The 23,453-nt window shown below is 31.5% G+C and overlaps 1 protein-coding gene across 2 annotated transcripts in view; it reads left to right on the top strand.

The window, feature by feature from the left end:
* The window catches only part of DPYD (dihydropyrimidine dehydrogenase), a 968,100-nt gene that overhangs the window by 294,725 nt on the left and 649,922 nt on the right, over positions 1–23,453 (top strand). For both annotated transcript variants that reach the window (XM_003769672.4, XM_031968578.1), the window contains one exon: positions 14,076–14,272. In XM_003769672.4, coding sequence (XP_003769720.1) covers positions 14,076–14,272 — 197 coding nt within the window. The remainder of the gene's footprint in view (positions 1–14,075; positions 14,273–23,453) is intronic.

The raw sequence follows: 23,453 nt of genomic DNA, 5'->3' as shown, positions 1-23,453 counted from the left end.
TCCCAGAGTCTAACAAACCTGGGCTGAACACCCTTTTCACCCCAGTGAGACTGACTTTTCTTGAAGTTTTTTTTTTTCAGTCTATCTTGAGCTGGAGAATGGTTTCATTCAGTCAGAGTCTGTTCAGAGGCTTGGTTTCATGTGCTTTTCAAGGGAAACTGGGAGAGCTGGACCAGCTTCCCGACTTGACACGGCCACCTTGGCTCCACCGATAGTAACTCTTTAATCATAAGTTGAGCCTAGCTATGTTTGAGTCTGATCTTAAATTGAGGAATTTTTAGGCCACAGCAGCTACATCAACTAAACAAGAGATAGTACAATCTGTATCTGTGGAGTGTTCACATTGTTGAAAATCCCACACCCTTTGAGGATTCAAAAGACAATCTGTTTCTTATTCAACAATTATATCATGAAATTTTATGGAGAAAATAAATACAAAATGAAATTCAAGTCTTAGAAGACATGTCCTTAAATCATTGGGAAAAAGAGTGATTGGGAATCACAAAACAGGTATATGTTAGTTCAATTTAAAAACATTCAATAAGGGTGCATACCTGCAAGTTACCAATATAAAATCACATTGAAGGAGGGCTGTAATTGGATGGTGATATTTGCATAATTAGAAATCAATAGCTTATCTTTTATTTAAGAATTTTTATTCCTGATTAAAAGTGATACTATATAAAACATCTCAATTTTGGATGTGCTACCCTATTCATTCAATTATATAAGCCCTAATTTCTCAGATGGTTGTTATTTTGTTTATTTTCTAATGTTTTTTCTCTCTTATTTGTTGTGTTATTTTGTTTGTTTGTTTGTTTTGTTTTTAACAATTCCTGAAGTCTTAGTGTTGACATGTGTGGTGTTGCCAGTGGAATTAACTCTTTAATAATGTATTTTATTAACTATGTATATAAAACAAACATATCATATGTTCTAAAGCAGGGGTCCTCAAACTATGGTCTTTGGGCCAGATGCGGCAGCTGAGGACATTTATCCTCCTCACCCAGGGTTATGAAGTTTCTTTTTTTTAAAGGCCCACAAAACAAAGTTTTTGTTTTTACTGTAGTCTGGCCCTCCAACAGTCTGAGGGATGTGAACTGGCCCCTTATTTAAAAAGTTTGGGGACCCCTATTCTAATGTGTTTAAAGTAATACCTGAACTCCAATATTCTTTCTTGGCTTTATTAGTAAATTTCTTGTATTATGTTGATTTAGATTGTAGAAATTTCATTTTAGGAATTGAAACGATGCACTCACATACAAAAGAGCTTTTTATTCAGAAAACAAATTATACTTTTTAAAAGTGCCTGACAGCTAGAAAGATGAATTTTCTTGCTATCAGTTTTAAACTAGAGAAGAACAAACCTTGTATTCAAAGAAAATCTACTGTAGATTTCTTTTTCTAGATAATAAATTATGGTATTCTTAATCACTAGTTTTCTGAAACACTATATTCAACTCACTCACAAAATAAATTGAAGCTTTGCAGCATATAGAATCTACTGACTTATTTTCCATTATATCTTTCTAAATATGAGTCCTAAGAAATGAATTAAAGAGATACTTTTCTTAATGTCTTTGATAATCTGTGTGCATACCCATGATCATTTTTTGGATATATTTAGGATGCACTACAGTGTGGAAGTTTGTGAAATAGATGTATTTTGTTAAATGAGTTCTGGAGAGATTTTAAACTCTGGGAATAAAAAAATAGATGGGATTGGAAAAGATCAAGAGGGGACTTTAAGAAATAGGGTTGAATGACAACTAGAGCATAGGGGAAACAGTTAGTTCCAGAGAGAATTGAAATGGAAGAATCTTCTCAATTTTTTTTTTTTGCAGGTGTGTGTGTGTGTGTGTGTGTGTGTGTGTGTGTGTGTGTTAGTGTGTTAGTGTTAGAAAGGAGAATTTTTCAGCAAGGATTTAAACCATACCTATTTTCTTTATATGCTACTTCTATTTTAAGAAAAGGGATTAAATTAATCTCTTTTCAAATTTTCCAAGATCATTTTGCATAGATCATGCTTTTGTCCCCATCATATTCTATTTTGTGTGTATTATATATAGATTAAAAAGTTTGAAAATGCTGAATAAATGCTAACCATTATTATTATCATTGATTCCATCCTTATTTTGTTAGATTTAGATCTGGAAGGAGGCAAGGAGCCTTGGAAATTATGTGTTGAGAGAGAGGAAGATGGCATGGGGAACTAGGGGTGAAGAAGAGGAAAGGAGGGAGAGAGATGGAAGAAGACACAGAGACAGAGAATAGAAGAGAAAAACAGAGGAGAGGAGAGACAGTGAAGGACAGAGACAGAGAGAGGAAGAAGAAGGAAACAAAAACACAGAGAGAATTTAAAAGGAAAGAAAAAGAGGTGAAAGGAGAGAAGAGGAAAGATAAAATGAGAGGAGGAAGAGAGAGAAGGTAAGAGAGAGACACAGAGCGAATAGAAGAGAAAAGCAGAGGTGAGGAGAGGAGAGACAGTGAAGGACAGAGACAGAGAGAGGAAGAAGAGGGAAACAAAAACACAGAGAGAATTTAAAAGGAAAGAAAAAGAGGTGAAAGGAGAGAAGAGGAAAGATAAAATGAGAGGAGGAAGAAAGAAGGTAAGAGAGAGACACAGCAAATAGAAGAGCAGAGGAGAAGTGAGAAGAGAAAAGCAGAGGAGAAGTGAGAAGAGAAAGAGAGCAGAGGAGAGAAGAGAAACAAAGCGAGACACAGACAGACAGAGGAAGGAGACAGAAACAGAAACAGCAACTGAATGGAAGAGGAAAGGAGAGGAGAGGTTTGAAGAGAAGCAAAGAGAGGAGAGAAGAGGACACAACTGGAAAGAAGAAAGAAGGGGAAAGACACAGTAAGGGCCAGAGATAAGAGAGACACAGACAGAGAATCAGAGCGATATAAATAAGGGGAAAGGGAAGAGGGAGAGACAAAGGAATGATAAGTGAGAAAGGGAAGGAGAACAAGCAGAGAGAGAGATGAGGCAAAAGAGAAGAAAACAGCTTTCTTCCCAACAAAAAGTGATTCCATTTTAAGAGCTTATCTCGAAGTGGGATTCTTCAAAAATTGCTTTTCAGAATCTCTATTTAAATTATTTCAGCTATTTAAATACCCCAGAGGTGTCATCAGCTTGTTTGGTTAGCCAATCAACGTCTTTTTTTATGAGTCAAAGAGGTCAAGTCTAGTAAAGTTATTAAGATTGTATACCATCTTTAAATATTTTAAATTCCATCATGCATGCCCTTTAGCTGATTACATTAACTGAATTATGATGGGGGTGGAGAAGTAGGCATGGAATGGAATCCTTTCACTTACATCTAAAACATGATTCAGTCAGTCAGTTGTGTCTAACTCTTCATGATCCCATTTGGGAGGGTTTTCTTGGCAGATATACTGGCGTGGTTTGCCATTTCCTTCTCCAGCTCAGTTTTACATTTGTGGAAACAGGATTAAGTGACTTGTTCGGGGTAATACAGCTAGCAAGTATCTGAAGCTGGATTTGAATTCAACAAGTTGAATCTTTCTGACTCTTGCCCTGGCACTTTATCCACTGGGTTTTCTAGTTCCCCATGATATTTAATCCTATATTATTTTTTATCTACAATAGTAACCTTATAAAATGAAAACTTCAGTGTTGTCTCTCTAGCTTAAGTTTCACTTCCAATGGGCAGATATTATGTATTTGCTATTTCCCATTACACTTTCCCCCCTTCCCCAGCCTGAACCACACCCCCATAAATATCTCATGGAATATAGTGCAGTGCTGGGACATGATAATGCTCCATAAATGCTTGTTGAATTTGATTGAATAGCTTTAAAAAAACTGTCCAGTTAATTTTGTTCTTCATTCAAATTTTATTTTATCTTCCTGAGGAGTACAGCATCCGCTCACATGTATGTCTGTGGTATTTTAGTGGGATGGGTAACTTCATTTACATATGATTATCTAAAACTTGAGCCCTCCCCATATATTTCTACTATCACAAAAACTATTGGAAATATATAATAAAAGTTGTTTCTTTTTTTCTGTGTAACAAGGCAAACATTTTGCAAATCTTATTCAATTCCATTTATCACAGACTAGCTTTGCAATGCAATATGAGCTTTTCAGTCTTTGGAATGCATTAATAACCACATTAAACCCTCCCATATTGTGTGAGTTGTCAGCCATAAATGATTCCTTTAAAAAAACAATTATCTATCTTCTGCCTTTACAGTTTGTAAAATGCAATGTTAATTTATAAATGCTGGTAAATTTTAACATGGAAAAGTTAAGTTTTTTTTATTCACTAGTTTGCATAGCTGAGAGTACTCAACTGAGTACAAGAAAATTAACATTTATTCAAGCCTAAATGAAATGTGTTGTACCCTCCTTGATTCTATTAAATGACTTTATAAAATGTGTTTATGAAAGGTTTGTGAAATGATGTCTTACTTTGAAAAATATATATAATAAAATTAAGCTATCTATTTAAGGTTTACATTTTCACAAAATATTTTAATTATTTTAAATTTAAATTAAACCTTTCAATTTTTTTTAATTTTTAAAATGTTATAAGGCAATAGACAGGTATTTTGGTTTAATACTTGACAAGTGTTGGTTGATTTTCCAGTCTTGAGCATATAGTTTTGAACTCACTTTTTTCTTGGTCCTTCTTTATTGACATTATTGTTTGGGATAGAGAAATTATTTTTTAATTTTTATTTATTTTATTAAAAAAGAAAATCAATAAAGGAAAACAGGTTAAGTTAAGCAAGGATATATTTATGTATGCATATATAGATATATACATATATACATACACATAGACATGCACATATATCTTTGCTAGCCCTACTAATTCTTTGCTTTAATTCTGCTCATTAACTTGCCTTTCTATTACTTAATCTCTCCCCACCCATGGATCCCTTCTTTGTCTTCATCCCCAATCTTTTGCTTCCCCACTATACCCATCTCTTCCCCCTTATTTATTTATACATTTTGGAGAAATATCTCATACTTAAGGAAAAACAAAAAACAAACCTTGATGCTATTTTCTTTTTATGTGGAAATTGTATGTACCTTATTTCAAGCAGATTTTTTTTTTCTTCTTTACTCTGTAAGGCTGAATTGGATTCATTAAGACCTTTTTCTCCAAATTAAATTTGCCCTCTCTTACTGACAAATACATTAAATTCTATAGTTAAGGATTCATTCTTTTGACTTAATATTTCTAGTTTGTTTTTTTTTTGACAGCTTTTTAGCCAAAGTTCTGAGATTTTTTTTTGAAGTTACTTTTCCTTGATATTATTATTATTATTGTGCTTATCAAGGAAGTTATCCCCAGTTCTCCCATATTTCTATTAAACTGTCATAGTCCTCATTTTTATGTACAATAAAATTTTATTACATTCATATAATAAAATTTGTTCAGCCATTTGCCAATTGATAACATTCTATTTTATTTTCATTTTTGCTACTGGGAAAAGAACTTTAAATATATTTGTATATAAGCTTTTTCCTTTTGTCCATTAGAGTATCTGCCTAATGATTATGACATTAAGTCAAAAATGATGTATGATTTATTGACTTTTTAGATATACTTACAAATTGTTTTCAAAATGGCTGATCCCAGAAATCATAATTCCATTAACAATTTTTTAATGTCAAATATACTCTAATAATTGCAATTTTCTTCTTTGGTTATATTTATCAATCTGAATGGGTGTAAGATAAAACCTCAAAGTTACTTTTTTATTATTAGTGACTTTGAACATTTTTAATATGATTGTTGATAACTTGAATGTTTTTTTCAGAATCATTTCCTGTTAATATCCTTTGATCATTATTATAATGGGAATTGTACTTTCTCTACATATACCTGTATTATTATTTCTACATGTCTTAGATATTAAGATTTTACCAGAAAATTTGAGGTGAATATTTCAAACAATTAGATATTTATTAAGTATATACTGTGTGCCATGAACTATATTAGGAAGTTTTTTGTGTTTTGTTTTTTTTTCCCATGGAGTTCTTATCTAGGTAGATAATATCCTTTGCTTTATTTAACACTGTAATACTATGTTCAATTGCTTCTAACCTTTTTATTAAAGCTAATTTGTTCCATTGATCAACTTTTCTATTATTTAATCAGTACTAAACTATTGTGATGATAATTGCTTTGTTGTATAGTTTGATATCTGTTCATCCTAAGTCTACTTCCCTCCTACTTTTTTTTCCTATTCCTTCCTTTAAGATTTTTGACCTTTTGTTTCAACAGATTAATTTTGCTATAATTTTTTGAGATCGTGAAAATTTAGTTGACAGTTCATTAAGTTGATAAAAGAATTTAGGAAGCATAATGTTTATTATTGTAACATAGCTGAACCATGAGGCTTGTTGTTTGAAAGGTAAGCCAGTAATTCTAAGTAGCTATTTGTACCTTCATGTAAATTGGTTTATCTGATGCTTTCTGGAGAGCAAATTTTGGTGGAGAGACAGATGAAAGAACATGAGAACACTGGGTAAAAAGAAAGAGAGAGGGAGAAAGAATTAGTATTTAGTACCATAAAGTCTAATTGGAATGGGTTGGAATACCAAAAGAGAACTTCCATAGTTTTTTCCCCTTAGGTACAACCCTGCTTACCGGGATGAATCAGTTACCAATTATTTATTTAGCACCTATTATATTTGTAGGAAAAATAAGTTTCATATTTTATTGTAAATAGATAATCAGGATTGGAATCGGAAAGACATGGGTTCAGTTTCTGCCCCCAGCATCTACTGACTGTATGATAATGGGGAAGTCATTTAATTCTCAGTTCTCCAGGCAATTGTCTGACACTCTCAGTTGTAAAGTAGGAGTAGTTTACATATGTAGCTAGACAATTTTTTATCTGAATGTGCCTATAAGAGTCAATCATAATCTGTGATAAAAATGTGACTAGTGGACTGTGCTAGGTTGTCTGGGAGGGAAAAAAAAAAACATTTGATGAAAGAACTTAACTTTGAAGGAGTATTTTAAACAATTACAAATTAAAGGACAAAAATCAAGTGTCTTAGTGTGTATGGTACAGAGAAATGCTATGAAAAGATCAGGAAAATAAGATACCTTTGAAACTGGGGTAATCTGAAAAGGCTTTACAAAGTTCCTAGAATCACCACTGAAATCATCTAGGTCACTTCCCACATTCACAGATGAAAAATATGAGGCAAACTAACTTACCTGAGCATTCACAGGGACTAAATACCAAGGCAAGGATTTGAACCCAAATTGTCCTTCTCCAAACTCATTTGCTATGAACATGAACTGTGTTTTGGATGATAGAACAAGTAGGGAAAATATTTTAGACACGAAGGACTATCTAACAAAATTAATTTCATGTTGCTTTCCTTTGCTCAGTATCTTGTTAAAATTTTGATTCTGGTGAATTGATATATCGGGCTATATAGTATCACCATATAATGAAGTAGAAAAAAAAAGATATAAAGCAGTTTTCTTTTAAATGACTGATGACTGAATTGGAAAGTATTATGAGTCATAGGACTAAAGGCCAAGGAATCAATCTTATGAGAAGTGCCTAGAACCATTAAAAAATACTCATGTTGAAAGTCTTCTTCTATTGGGTGAATGGAGCAGAAATCATCTTTTATCATTTGTCACATACAACTATTTCTTTGAATTATGATTCAAAATAAAGTATCTTTTCAAATCTCCCTTTTCTGTAGGATGATTAATTTAGACATAGAATCAATATTAATATTTAATATAACATGTCTCCCATTGTTAATTTCCATGATGCCTTCTCTTCAGTGACTCACTTGTTGCCACTAGTATCATTAGAACAGAAGTTTGTGGCCAAATTCCATAAAATAAACAAACAAAAACCACACAAAAATGTTACAAAGCCAAGATGAGGAATAATCAAGAATTATGATTTAAAGAAGCTCCTCTATGTAAAGATATTAGAAAATATTTCATGCTATTTGTTATATTGGAATGAACATGGGATTAGTAATCAGAACCCCTGAGTTTAAATACTATTTAAGCAACTTGCTACATGAACTTGGAAAAAATGGCTCCCCTTCTCTGTGTCTCATCAAGTGATCTCTATAGTAACTTTGCCCTGACTGTTATGATTTAATAAGTAATTGAAATGAATCCCAGGATACTATAGCCTAGAAGACCTGGCTTGAATCCTGAACCTGTCATGTAGTGGCTGTATGACAATGGACAAAACATATAATCTCATAGTGTCTGAGGAAATAATGTCAGATTATAAACCAAAGAGTGCTCATTGGCTTTAGTAGGAGGTGAGAAAACTGACAATGAAATCACAGATTTCCTCTCCAGTCCCATGAATTAAAATAAAAGAGCGAGAGAGAATGAGAGAATACTTAAATGAAACTCTTAATATTGCATTATTGTAATGAATTTTCTGTCTTTAGGAATCAGAGCTGCTGAATTCATAATATTTTCTTGGCCACTAGAGAAGATCAGTGTATTTTCCCAGTGATCCCAATCACCATTCGGTCCAACTGAAAATTATAAAAAAAATCAAAATTTATATAAAGAATACATTATAATTCTTTAAAACCATTATAATCTTTTAATAGTTTTGTGGAGGGGACCATGGCTTCTCAAAGGCTATACCAATAAAATGCAAACTTTGGTAGGTTCTAGTTTCTTTATACGTTTCCCTCTCAACACAGGATTAGTCTAATTTCAGAGAAACTCATTACCAGAGTTGCCACAGGTTGATATATCTTTAACCACAGCCTATCTTTTATATAGCCATGCAGAGACTATATTCAGTATTTATTTACCAAAATTTTTTATTTACCAAAATAAATGAGCTATTTAAAATTTGAACTATTAAATAATAGTTTTAAGAATAAGATTTTGATATAGTAAAAAGCAAAAGAATGAAAACATTTATTTTTTTTCCTGTTAACCTTAAGCAATTTTGTTCACTAATCCCTCCCTCTTTACTCCCAACTTTTCCACCCATCTACACATTTATCTGAGAAGAGAATGAAATTAAATAAAGGAGGGAGAAAGGAATGGGTGGGAAATAGAGACACTTGTTCTCATTGAGAAGTAAGGAATTGGAATTAAAGTTGATAAAAGCATACATGGAGTAGAGCAAACCCTTGTTTTAAATGATACTCTTCTATTCTTTGGTCAAGTAATGGTTGTCAAATATTACCCAATTTTTAGAAAGTAATCTATTCTACTCTTTCTTCTATTCAATTATGGACTGAGTTTTTTATCCATATTGGCATAGGGATAGAATGCCAGGTTTGGAATCTGAAAGACCTCAGTTAAAGTCTATCCATCTCTATCTATCTATCTATCTGTCTGTCTGTCTGTCTAATTATTTATCTGTTTTCTATATACACACACACACACACACACACAGACACACATACACTAGTTATGCCTAGGTAAATCATTTAATCTTCTTTTGTCTTTTTTCATCTGTAAAATAGATATAATAACACTTTTGAATTTATTGTTTGCTAAAACTCTCATATTTTTCAGATAAACTGATGTCTTTATATTTTTTCATCATATGTACATCACCTCTTTCTATGGAATGTAAGCTCTGAAAGTATAGCTACTGTTTAACCTTTGTGTTTGTATCTCAGTATTTAGCACAGTCACTGACGTGTAATAGAAGGAAAATAAATGATTGTTGATTAACTAATTGAAAATAATTCAATAGCTTTCCAACTGTTTTATTTTTTGAACAAAGAATTCCAACTGATTCTGAAATGCCCTATCAATAATATGCATGCTTATGTGCTAAGTTTGTGAATTCTTCTCTGACTTCCTTGGTGGTATTCTCTAGTGACATAATCACTTCTGTTTATTTTTTTTAGTTTATCTTTTCCCAAATGTTCTACATCTATTTCTCAGTTTTCCTCATAGACTCTTTTTATGGAAAGGGGAATTGGTCCCTCCCCCAAAATCAGCTGAATTAATCACAGAAAAAAAGAGACATGTAAATGAAATAACAAAGTGTTTATATGTTAAACTGTGTGTGTGTGTGTGTGTGTGTGTGTGTGTGTGTGTTGGGGAAATTCTGTCCTATGATACCTTAATAAAATGTGAAGGAACTCTTCCTGATAAAATTAGAAGGGCAGTTACCCCCTGACTAGCCAAAGAATGACCATGTGCCTTATGGCCATTAAAAAAACCAAGCTTGCTTTTCATTGACATTGTGATGGAGTCAAACATTTTGGAATGCACCTCATCCAATGATGCAGCAGGATATTTGCGAGAAGAGAAAGGAGATTTCATCTTTTTCCCTCCCCTCTTCATACCATGGCATCTTGTGATAAAACTACTGATTCAGGTGAAAATATTGGATCTAGGAGAAAGTATATGTGTGTGTGTGTGTGTGTGTGTGTGTGTGTGTGTATATGCATATACATACACATACAAATGAATACATGTGCAGACATAAATATACACAAAGTAAGAAGGGAAAATTTGCTTCAACATTAGGTAATCTATGGCAACAGAGAAGAGAATCAATTATAAATTCAAGAAGAAAACTAGCTTTGTCAATTTAGAGTCAAGCTGTTTAGTGAAATAGACAGGGATCTTAGCTAAATAAATTTGTTAGGAGAGATTATTTGCCCAATAGGGATCAGTTCCAGAATGCCACAAGAAAAGAAGGTAGATCATGTCCCTGAAATGTCGGAAATATTATTTGCACTGACTATGTGTTCCTTGCACAAATAGTTTTCTGTTAGTGAGCTCTAAGATTCTATTCACTCTCCCTAGTTATTTTTTGTGTACTTGTGGGAGAGCGAATCCCAGAATTATGAAGGTATTGTTTATTGCACTTTTCTGCACCTGCAGGTAATAAGTTATTAATAAATGCTTATTGCCTGACTAAATATCTTTGCTTTGGGCTAATTATGACTGTTGACTGATGATTAAAGGTAAACTAACCTGTGGGAGCTCATGAGATATATAGTTCAAAGAATGTTGACTGGCACCAGGGAATACTTTTCTCACTGTGGATCCAACATCCAAATCTACATATGCTAAGTTGGGAAAGTATTCCAGAGGAAGTATTGTATTCAAATGCATTCATCTTCCTCATGCACAGCATTCTTTCTATTCTCCCAATATAGCTTGTCTCTCTTGTTTCTTTTGAATAAAGTTTGCTGTTCTAGAGTCAGTGTGCAATTATGATTCTTATCCCATCATATTTTCATTATAACTATGACATCAATTTTGATTCCTTGCATTGGAATTATTAGTTCATCGTGCTTTATAATCACACAGTAATACTTGGCTCAACTGAGTAGTCCTCAAGGTTTGTTCTATGCCTCTTGTCCTTTCTTCCAGCAAGTGATAGTCTGCTTCCACAGGTCTCTTTGATAGTTACCAGCACTCTGCCTCCTTTCCTTGTTGGTTTACATGCCCAACAAAAGGCTAAAATTACAGTTTGAAGAAGAGAATATAAAGAAAATAAGACAGGGAAATTTAGTTCACTTCTTTGAAGAAAATTCCCTTATATAAAATCACTTCCCTTCTCAGAAATTCCATTTCCTCATCTATAAACTTAAGAAAACACTATTTCTTATACCTAGCACACAGAGCTATTGTGGAACTCAAATAAGATCAATAATATAAAGTTTATCATACCTGTATTTCAAATACTATAATAGATTTGGGATTTCACTCATTTGAATATTCCCTTCAGTAATACAGATTGAAAAGCCATTCATTTATCTAGCTCCTATAACTAAATTCACCACCTGATGTCTACTCATTTCCTTGTCCTTACTTTCTCTTGACATTGAGGTTAACAGTTGAGCTTTTTGACTGTCTCGATTTTTTCACTTACCCTTAGCAATATAACCAGTCCATTTTCTCTTATAATTAAACATTTTCTTGATGGTATCTCTTACTTATATTCTTCAAAGCAAATGCAATGTTATATAAATGTATGCTTTTTTTTTAATCTAATAGAAAGAATTAGATCATCAGTGCCTTGGATTTTTTTGTTTACAAATTTGAAAGATAACTTTCATCTTTAAAGGAACTGGCATTTGGCAAAATCTCTCTCATGATAATTATTTTTAAAGAAATGAAAATTATGGAATGAATTATATGTTAGATTCAAAACTGATTAAATGACTATGACTAAATGCATTAATTGAAATATAGATTTTAACCTGGAAGGAGAAATCTCTCACATAGTAAATACTTCAGAGATTTCTGCTAAGTTCTGTGCTATCCTATCCTCACATTTTTAAGAATAGAAGTCAGAATTCTTAAATGATAACTTAAAAAAAACCCCTGGAATTGGATAGGTAAAACACTGAATAGCAGAAACATGATTCCAAAAGAAATTGATAGATGATAATAGTGGACTACATGTAAAAAGCTTTAGTAAAATACAAATAAATATAAAATCTTACAAAAGTTACAAATCAACTTTATAACTAGAATAATGGGAGTGTATTTAGACAACTCTGTGTGGAAAAGACTTGAGGATTTTAGAGAATTTCAAATTTAGTGTCAAGGGCATGGACCATGATGTTTAAAAAAAAAAACTCAAAATAGTTTGCTGCTTTCAGAAGATATTATCTAAGCCTAGTGAGGTAAGAGATAGATTATATTTTGAGTAAAACTGGAGAAATATATGTAATTCTCATATTTCAGAAAGTAAAATTAATAAGCTATATCTTATCCAAAGCATGACTACTCAAAACTGTTTTCATAAAAATTCAAACAAAAAGGAAGGTTATTGTGGAGAAAGATGACTTGAAATAGGCATTAGAGTTGTTTTGGGAAGAGGGATAGGCTTATTTTCTTTCTATTTTTTATATTAAGAGGAATAATGGTGAAAGTTGCACGGAAGTGGGTGAAAATAGAAATTAAAAAAAAAATCTAATAGTTTCAGCTTCACAAATGTACAATTGACTATTGCATAAAACAGTGAACTCCTAATCAATATAAATATTTAGAGAGAGGTTTCATAACCACTTTCATCTAAGTAATGTTTGTACATAGAGCAAAGGAGTGGGAGCAGGGAAGACTTAATTTAAATATGTCTGGGATACAAACTAAATAATAATCCTAGAGAAATCATTTAATTTCCCTCCTTTCCTCCCTTTCCCCTCCCCTTCACTCCCTTCCCTCTTTCTATCTCTGTCTCTCTCTGTCTCTTTCTCTTTCTCTGTCTCCCTCTGTTTTTCTCTCTTCTTTCCCCTTCTCCTTTTCTCTCTCTTCTTCTTGCTCCCTTTCTCCTTCTTTCCTTTTCTCCTCCCTCTCTTTCTCTCTCCCCCCTCTTTCTCTTCTTCTTTCTGTCTCTGTCTTCCTCTTTCCTTTTCCTTCTCCCTCCCTCTCCACCAATCCCCCCCCCCCCCACCTCAACCCTGCCACTGCTGCCTCTTTTTTTTCCCCCAGTAAAAAGAGAGAATAATATTACTTCCTTCACACAGTTCTGATGAGGAGCCAATTGAATAACATAAAGTGCTTTGTAAACATTAAATGAGTGCTATCTATGATTATGGAGGGCAGCATGTTGGATAGGACCATTTCCGAGTTTCATATCAACTCTGAGATTGTATAATTTTTATGTATTGAGTTTGATAGGAATCCATTTGCTGTCACAGTATTTTCAAAGCTATCCCAATTATTGCATTTTGTGACTCAATTTTATATTAAAATAATTTCATTTTTATGTAATGTTAGGATTTTGGATTTAGGTACCTGGTCAAATTATATAATGTCAGCTAAAGGGGAAATATGATTTGATTAACAGAACTTTGCTTCCTGAGGATATAATATTCTCATCAGATTATTCCTGTTGGTAACAAATCTGTTTGCCTGAAACATGTCTTTACTAAAGAGAGTTGACAGATTTTGGCCACCAGAGTCCCTGCCTTTATCTAATGCTTCTTGCTTTTACTCTCCATATTAACACTAATATGCTATTACTTATCCATTTGAAAATGCCATTACATAAAAGGATGTTTTTCAGTAATTTAAAAAAAATGCTTTGAAGATAACAAATTTAGTTGCAAACTTCTAACAAGGTGAAATGATTTCTTCCAGGTATTCAAAGCAATGAATATTCCACAAATCAGGAACCCTTCGCTGCCTCTTCCAGAAGATATGCCTAAAGCTTATTCTGCGAAGATTGCTCTTCTTGGTGCTGGGCCTGCAAGTATAAGCTGTGCCTCCTTCTTGGCTCGATTAGGCTACTCTGACATCACTATATTTGAAAAACAAGAATATGTGGGTGGTTTAAGGTAATGACTACATGCATTTTATGTTTATACTGTATGAAATGATGGAGTCAAACAATGTGAATATAGTTGGTTCATGTTCCTATAGAAACTACAGACTTACAGATGGTATTTTAAAATTTGCATATTGCAAGCTCTCAAACTTTGTATAAATTAGTTTTCACTTTAAATTTTGTACTTGGCTGCAAGTTCTGTTATTTAAAATTTCCTCTGTCTCATTTCCTAAATGCAAGGTTTACTCCTGACAAAAATTTTTGATTGGACAAAGGCACAAATAAGTCCAGTGAAAAATTTGTCTTGCATCTTTTTGACTTTTTAAAAAATATAAAACTAGTGATTGTTAAGGAACACAAACATCAGAAATTGAAATCTTTAGCTTTAGAAACCATTAAAATTTCTTTATGTGTGAATTTGTTGTTTTCACTTAGGAAAATACAAGCAATTGGGGCAGAAGGGAACTGCTTGTTTTTGTGTTGTCAATGTCTGAAACACCAGTTTGTACATTTTTTGGGTCAGAACCTGAAATTTTATGGGTTGAGACCTCAGATTTGGTGTAAGGAGTTCTCTAGTAAGGGACAATTTTTTTTTTCATTGTGTAATCTTAGAAGATTGCCTGGGACACCAAGAAGTTTAACAGCATGCACAGACTCAATGTGTCTAAGAAGTCTAACTTGAGATTAGATTTTCTTCATTTTGAGTTCAGCTCTCCATCTACTTTGCCATATTGCCTCTCTTTGCACTTGATGCATGTACATGATGATGTAGGTGATGCAAAATAATGTGGTTTTCCTGAAGGCATTTTTCAAATGGGTTAAAAAGCAATTCTCCCTAATGTTCCTTCAGTTTGAAATGTCTTAAATTACTTTAAGAGAGGAAAAGGTGGGGGGGGGGGGGCAAGTTTATTTAGGAAATTTTATAACAGAGTAGGGGGAAAAAAGGCAATAAATAAATGAATAAATAAATAAACAGGGACTTGTAACCCAGAGATATGAGTTCTAGTTCTACCTGTCACTTTGTGTTCTCATGGATTTTATATATACATATATACACACACACACACACACACATATATATACACATACATACATATACACATACAAAGTCACTTAACCAACCTGTCTCCATTTTCTCATTGGTAAGGCACATGTTAGACTATATGACATCTAAAGTCTCTTTTAACTCTAAATTTATGTCCTTAAAACATTTAATCTCTTAGTCTCATTTTCCCCATCTGTAAATTAGTGATATTTTATCTAACAGAGTTGTTGAGAAGAGCTTTGAAACCTTAAAGCATTATACAAAATATTGAGTACTTATCTAGAAATAATCCAGTTTATGCTTAAGCAATATCTGCCTCCCAATACTTCATCAAAACACATTATTATTGTAAAACATTTAAATCAAATATTTTAATTTTTTTTCTATCCATAGTCTCACCATACTCTGGAACATTAGCAGAAGCTATCATAAAAGAGTGGTCATTTCACCTCTCTGCTTTTCAAACATCCAATAGGATAAACCTAGCAAAATGAAAATTTAAAACAATACAGAACATAAATAAAAGATATAACAACACAGAACATAAACAGAAGATTTAATAAATCAGAGGAAAGTATTACTATTCTTCTCAATAGTTGTCAATTAAGTTTCTTAACAGTTATTTTCTTTCCATTTCTCTGACATTCGCAATGCATAAATTAAAAATATAGCTAGTAGTGCCATCTTCTGCAGTGGGCAGTGATCAATACCATAATATTTTTAAAATGTAGTTCTTACTGTACTTTGTTTCTGAGCTGTAAATTTCATATATTTAATGATCACATAGAATAAATTTATTCATACTGTCACTGTCATTTTTGCTTATGTTTTCCAAGTCTGCTGGCAACTCCCAATGCATGCTAATGTATTTTAATTTTTTAAAAAACAGCTAAATATTAATGTGCTAAAACCAACATCAATGATCATGAATACAAAAAACCAGTATTTTCTTGAGATATAAATCATCTACTATTGAGTGGACTTCTTTGAGAACATGACTATTTGTCAAATGATGATTATTTTATTACACTTTTGGCATTTTCCTATACTCTATTTTTCTGATCATCAATCCCTAATTATAGGACATCATATAATCTATAGAGGCATATTTATTCATTTAGAGAAGTAGTGGGCCCACCTCATGATTTGCTAAAAGAGAATGAGTCACTTTCTTTGTAAGTAAAAGTTTACCACAGATTTATTCATTTAAAAGAAGAAAATCCGTAATCTCGTAGAAACACATGCTGTAAATGAAGTATTTGTATACTTTTTTCAATTATACACATGAGTGAATATGTAAATTTCTAATTTAAACAACATAAAGTTTATCCTTGCCTATTTACTGACCAATTACAGAGAAGATCTTTGCCCCTATGTTGCATTCATAATTTTTTCGTTAGGAGAAAAACAGATCTAGCTTCAAAATGGGACATATTCAGAAATGTATTAAGGGAATATTTACATAGATTATTTTCCTAAATAGCTTTTCTTTACTTATTTTGAGTCAGGTCATAAAAAATAATTTTATTTTCTGTCACTTATATCCAGTAAGGGTATAACTTTTATATAAAGTTATTTTATTTCATTTTTTATTGGTTACAGAGACCAAACATTTTTTCCCATTTTTTTTCCTCCTTCCTTCTTTTATTTTTATGGAAGAACCTAATGGCTCACAATTATGTGGTTTATGATGACTTGTTTTAAGCTCACCTCACAACAAAGGAATGAAAAGAAGCTAGTGGTTAATGCAGATTTTTTTTTTTTTTAAGATGGAGTTTAGCCATCAATGCTGCCACAATTTCCTTGTTAATTTATGTTCTCATTTACACAGTTCATTTTTATTCTTTGGTCTAAGTGCCTAAAAAGATTAAATTATCTTTATATTTGAAATCAATTGTCTCAAAGATGTGATGTCAGGTTTTATCTTTCCCCCTCCTCTGAATCTAAACAGATTTTTCCTTCCCAGGTGAATAAGTATTATAACCAGTTTTAAAAGAATTGTCAAAGTTGCTGAAAAACATCATTGTCTTCATGTCAATACTTTACCCATCCCTTAATATAATCAATAATGTTTCCTCCTGTTTCAACTATCCTGAAATAAGTTTAAAAGGGTTAAATGAACTTGACAGCAATAATGAAGAAAATATCACGCAAGTTGTTTTCTAAATCAATATCTGTGTTTTCCAAGGGCAAAAATAAATAGAAAAATAATAAGCATCTTTTAAAATAATATATCTCATCAATTGCCCTGATGTTTTTCTTTGCTGTTAGAATTCACATATCATAGCATGTTGACTACAGCTGATTCTTTTTTTTCCACTTTGTTTTTTAAGTGAAGGAAATAGGTTGATAGTTCTAGTAGTGATCATTATAATTATATTTTATGAATTTATAATTATCAGCACCAAAAGTTTTTTTTTCTAAAAGTTAGTATAAACAAACATATGGCTTATCAGCACCATCTTTGAAAAATAAAATGGCTTGTGGACACAGGCATATCTGACTTAATGTAATTGTGTAATGTAGAGAGCACTTGAGGGTTGAATTTTATTCCTGACATTTTTTTAGCTGTATGAGCCTTACCAAGTCATTTAAATGTTCCATCTCAATTTCCTTGACTGTAAAGAGGAATTTTAGTATTTCACTTACTAATCTAGAAATTATGCTATGAGGAAAATGGCTATATAAATATAAGCTATTATTAATAATAAAAAGAATTATATAGAAGTATGGGTTGGTATAAATCATATATTAGTACTTCAGGACTTTTAAAATTAATCACCACTTCTCTATATAAAGAGAGCTACTGTACAATGGGAAATTCCTTTCAACAGATGTTCAGTTTATCAAAGGAGCACAGAAAAATGGGGAAAGACTCATTTTCATTAGCCTACAGATTTAAAGTCTCTTTAAGTCTTTTCCAAATGTCCCTTATAGCAGTGAGCAATATAACAAGTCTTTACATACATACAGAAATCTCTGAGGTTTCTATACTCATCATTAAAGCATTCAAGAGGTTCCTCTACATCCCTGAAGATTCTGTAAGAAGAATCTTGTAAGTGCATGAAGAAATACTTTACAAATGAGGACAGCAAAAACAATAAGGTGAATGAGAAAATGCTTCCAAGTACACATTTTTAAGCCAGGAAATTGCTTTCCAAATGCAACTCCTCAAGTCTATTGAAACCATAAGGAAAAAAACAGAAAATAGAATCCTACATTTTCCTCATAAAAGGAACTCCCCCAAAATGAAAACTGTTGTAAATTCCATATATAGAATGAAGAATCCTATGTGAAAGAAATATTCAGCCAAAATGAAATATTTCAAAGAAATCAGAGTCAAAGACCTGGATGTTACTAATAAAAACTAAGAAAATTGTGGAATGTTACCCCCAGAAGGGAAAATCTACAGGCTTACAACTAAAATTAACCTGTTCTTCAAGATTAGTATTATCATATGGGGGGAAAGTATTTTACTGGGTTAAGAGACTTTCAATTATTCTTAAAGCCAGATCTGAGTTGAAACTTTAAAATGTAAACACAGGATTCAGAAGAAACTTAGAAAGTTGAATACTTTTGAGTAATCAGAAAGTGCTTTTTAGTTGCATAATCAACTTATTATCTATTCTTTTTTTCTTTTGGGTTGGATGAATGTTATGATATAAATTTTCTGCTGTGAAGTGTTTTTATAGAATATCAAAATTCTGGGATAAGACTTCATGGTTGTCGTTTTCTTTAATGAAAATGTCTTTTGTTTCTATCATGTGTTCTTGAAATTATTCCCTTTAAAAAGGGAAAAGAAACAAATTTGTCTTTGAATCCTAATGATATGATGGGTCACTGAAGGAATGTAAACGACAGATGAATTTGGAGTTATTTATTTGTATTTTGGTGGTCTTATAAAAGGAAAAAAAGAAAGAAAATTGAATATTTTAGAGAAGAAATAAGATAGTAGGGGTTGGAATTTACTATGTATTGTGATTAGAGTACCAAAAAAAAAGACTATATAAGAATGGAAACAGAAATAGGGAGAAAGAATCACATAAACCTCAATCTAATCTGAATTTTAAAAAGGGTTTTCATACAAATGAACAAATTTGGGGATAGTTATATACCAAACTCAATAAGAAAGAATGGGGCAAAGAAAGTTTAAGGAAATGAAAGGTGTTTTAATAATTGTAGAAGATGGAAGACTATTATCATTAGCAAAATATGGTATCTTAATGGCAATTCACACATGTTGAATTAATTCTCTGTTACCATCTTCTATGTCAATAGATAGAGAAAGAAAGGAAGAAATATAATAGGATATGGTGGTGGGAAACATTTAATTTACAATTGTTGCATAAATGTGGTAAACCTCCTCATGCAATGGAGGAAAATAGTCAAATGTTTTAGAAAGTAGAAGTTAACAAGATGTTGTTTATAAGAATGAAACTTAAAATATAAAGATTCACACATAACTAAATGTGAGTTGCTAGAAAATTTGTTAAGCTTCTGGTATACTCAGATAGGCAAGGATAATAAACATAATCTTAAAAAAGGAAAAGTAAAAATACATAAAGACAAAAGAAAAATAGGAAAATTACACCATGTTTAGTGGTACTATAGACAATGACATAATGCAAATATAATAGTGTTAGGTAAAATATATATTTGTATTATTATATGAATATGCTATATGTAAATTGGGACAATTACATAGTCCAATGGATACAGAAGGCCCTGGAGTGAGAGGGATTGGAGTTCCTTAAACTTTTATTATCTGTGTGATTCTGGACAAGCCACTTAACCTTGTTTGCCTCATTTCTATCCATAAAATAAGCCTGGAGAGGAAATGGCAAATTACACAGTATTTTTGACAAGGAAATCCTGAAATGGGGTCCTGATGAGTCTGACATGTTTGAAAAATGATATGACAAAAATATATAATTTTATATAGTATATTGATATATAATATATTTAACATTATACACATTATATACCAATACTATGTATTATGTATGTCATACATAGTAATTGTGTTATTTCATTATTTCTTCCTTAATATACATATATATATATATATATGTATCTATATATGTATATAATATAGATACATATGTGTATTTTGTTAACAAAAGATCCCCAGGCCTGGAGAGGGACCTGAAATAATACAATCTGGTTATAGATTACGTAGTTTCATTGTCTGAGAAAAGCTTGCAAGGGAAAGAAGTTCCTGGAAGAAAAGAGAAAGAAAGAAAGAATTCTCACTTGCTCAGAAGAAAGTGGGGAAAAAAATAGCTAGATAATATAATTTCTAGAGGCTTCTGAGCAGGAAGCAGGGTTAAGGAAGAAGCCATATATAGACCCTATAGTCCATGATGTTTAGAAATTCCTGAGCAGGGTTTTGAGTGTGCAGCTACTGCTCTTGAGCTGTTCGGTTTGTGGCAGCTATAGGTATGTCCAAATTTGGCTAGAATTCACTTGCAAAGGATCACTAGTATGTCAAAGAGCTTTGAGCTTCAGAAATCCTTCTGACTGATTATTATATAACTCCGTTGTCCTGCTGCCCTGTGAAGAAGGGAAGTCTAACTTATAGTATGGTTATTACAGAACCTATCTTAACAAAATAGTATATACGTATATGTGTGTATCCTATGTATGTATGTATGGGTGTGTGTGTGTGTATAATATATACATGCAGGTATAATACACATTGAATGAAAAAAGCATCTAAATACTTAGAATCTGTATTAAAAATACATGGTAATCTCTCTATATATACCCTCTTTTAAATCTAGATGCTTCTAACAAAAATATCATCAAGAAAATCAAGAAGATTAAAAATCTGAATAGAACTTTTAAAAAGTTAAATATAATATATATCTATGTGGTTTTTGAATGTGAAGAGATGCATGACACCTTTATACCTCTTTACAAAAATTAACCATGTGCTAAAGTGTTAACTGCAGAAAAGAATAATATTAAGAATATTCTTAATTTACTACAAGAGAATAAAAATATAAACAATAAAGGTATTAGAAAAGTGATTCAAATTTGCAAACTAAGTAATCTTAAATAATCAGTGAAACAAAGAACAAATTATAGAAATAATAGAAAGTTTCATAAAATAAAATTACAATAACAATACCATATATTAAAACTTTGGGGATCCTACCAAAAATTGTCCATAGGAGAAAATATTGTCACTAAAAATTATCATCAACAAAAAGAGAATGAACTCACTGGTTTATTTATATGCAACTAGAATGATGGTAAACAAGCAAATAAGAAATACGACTCAATATAAAAATCATTTCTTCAAATTAAATATTAACAATGGAAACAAAAGTGGATCAATTAGAAATACTAAGAACCTGACTTTAAAAAAAAAGAAATGAAATATTAGCCAATCTGATTTTTTAAAAGAGGGTGGAAATTACTATTATCGAAAATGAAAAAAGTAAATTCAGAACAATTAAAATAGAAAACTATAAAAACCATATCAACAAAATTGAACTTATATGTATGATTTTTTCAAAATGTAATGAACAAATTAACAATGAGAGAAATAGAATATTAAAATAATATCAGAATATATCTTTGAAGAAGGCATAAAGGATCTTTAAAGTATCATATTTTCAAGTGTTGTCCATAAAATATTGAAGGTAAAGGTATTTTGCTATTATGTTATTTATTTGCAAAAAATAATTTTCTAGAATTTTTTACTGAAACAAATATAGTCTTATAACTAAACCAGGAATACCTAAATCAGAGAAATAAAACTACATCTCAATATCACTAATAAATATTGATATCAAAATGTCAAATAAACTATTAACAGAGAAAGTATAAACAAATATAGCAAAGATTAAACATTTTGACAAGATTAAATTATACCAGAAATGCAGTTAAATAATAGGAAAGATAACCATAATAGTCCATATCATAAACAAAAATAAAAGTCAGATTATTACATTATTAGTAATACCAAAGCATTTTTTATAATTAATTTTATACCAATATAAAAAAATCTTTGCAATTTTAGTGATAAGGGAAATAGTTAACAAAGGAAAATATTACAGCAAATTTCTCTGATTAATTTGTAATAGACAAGATATATTGGCTACTTATTCAAATATATAAGAAAGACCTATTCCCCAATCAGCATATGCCAAAGATGTGAGCAAACAGTTCTCAAAAGAAGAAAAATAAGCTATAACAACCATATGGAAAAATGCAATATGTCAATAATAGTAATATGAAATTTCAAAATGAACATATGTATACCCCTCAGATTGGCAAAAAAAAAATGGAAAATAGCAATTATTCTATATGGGCTTATATAAGACAAACATGCTAGTACATTTTGGACAGAACTGTGAAGTGGTGTAGCTATTTTGGAAATCATTTTGAAACAATATCCAAATCGTTAACTCATACAACATCTTTGATCTAACTATTTTATAACTAGTTTTATATCCCCCCCAAAAAATTGGAGATGACCCAACACATATGTAGAAAATTGTTCAATGTGAAGTGTTATTATAGCAAAAACTAAAACAATCAGAGGGGTACCTATTAATTGGGGAAAGGCCAAGGAACTATTTATTAATCTAATGGAAAGTGATAGAAGTGGCACATCCAGAGAAATCTAGAGCTAAAATGTGTGAAATGATCTAATGAAGAAGAAAAAAAGAAAAGAACTCTGAATATGTATTATTATAGGACTTAATTACTCTGATTCCAGCAATGACTATATGATTTCAAAAGACCAAAAATGAAATATGATCCCTACATCTTAACAGAGGAAAGATGAAACAGAAGTACAGAAAAAGAAGCGTGCATTTTCAAAAATGACTAATTTAGGAATTTTCTTATCCTTATTTATTAAAGAGACTTTTTATTGAGGAGAGTAAGAATTTGGAAAGAAAGGCAGAATAACAATAACAATAAAAAAAATTAAAAGCACAGATGAAGCATTTTAATGCATAGAAAATAACAATGGATTTTAGAGAGAAGCAAGCAAACAGGGAAAAGTCTGGGAAGTAATATTGAATTTCTGATGTTTGTATGTGTGTGTGTGCATACACACTTGTATGTTTATGTATATATACAAACTCTATGTAATAAAGAGGTTAACATTTCATATACTTTCCTCTTC

Source organism: Sarcophilus harrisii, chromosome 4, assembly GCF_902635505.1.
Source record: "Sarcophilus harrisii chromosome 4, mSarHar1.11, whole genome shotgun sequence".
In the NCBI taxonomy this organism is placed as follows: domain Eukaryota; kingdom Metazoa; phylum Chordata; class Mammalia; order Dasyuromorphia; family Dasyuridae; genus Sarcophilus; species Sarcophilus harrisii.
Note: the sequence above shows the minus strand (reverse complement) of the source record. Positions and strands in the feature narration are given on the sequence as shown.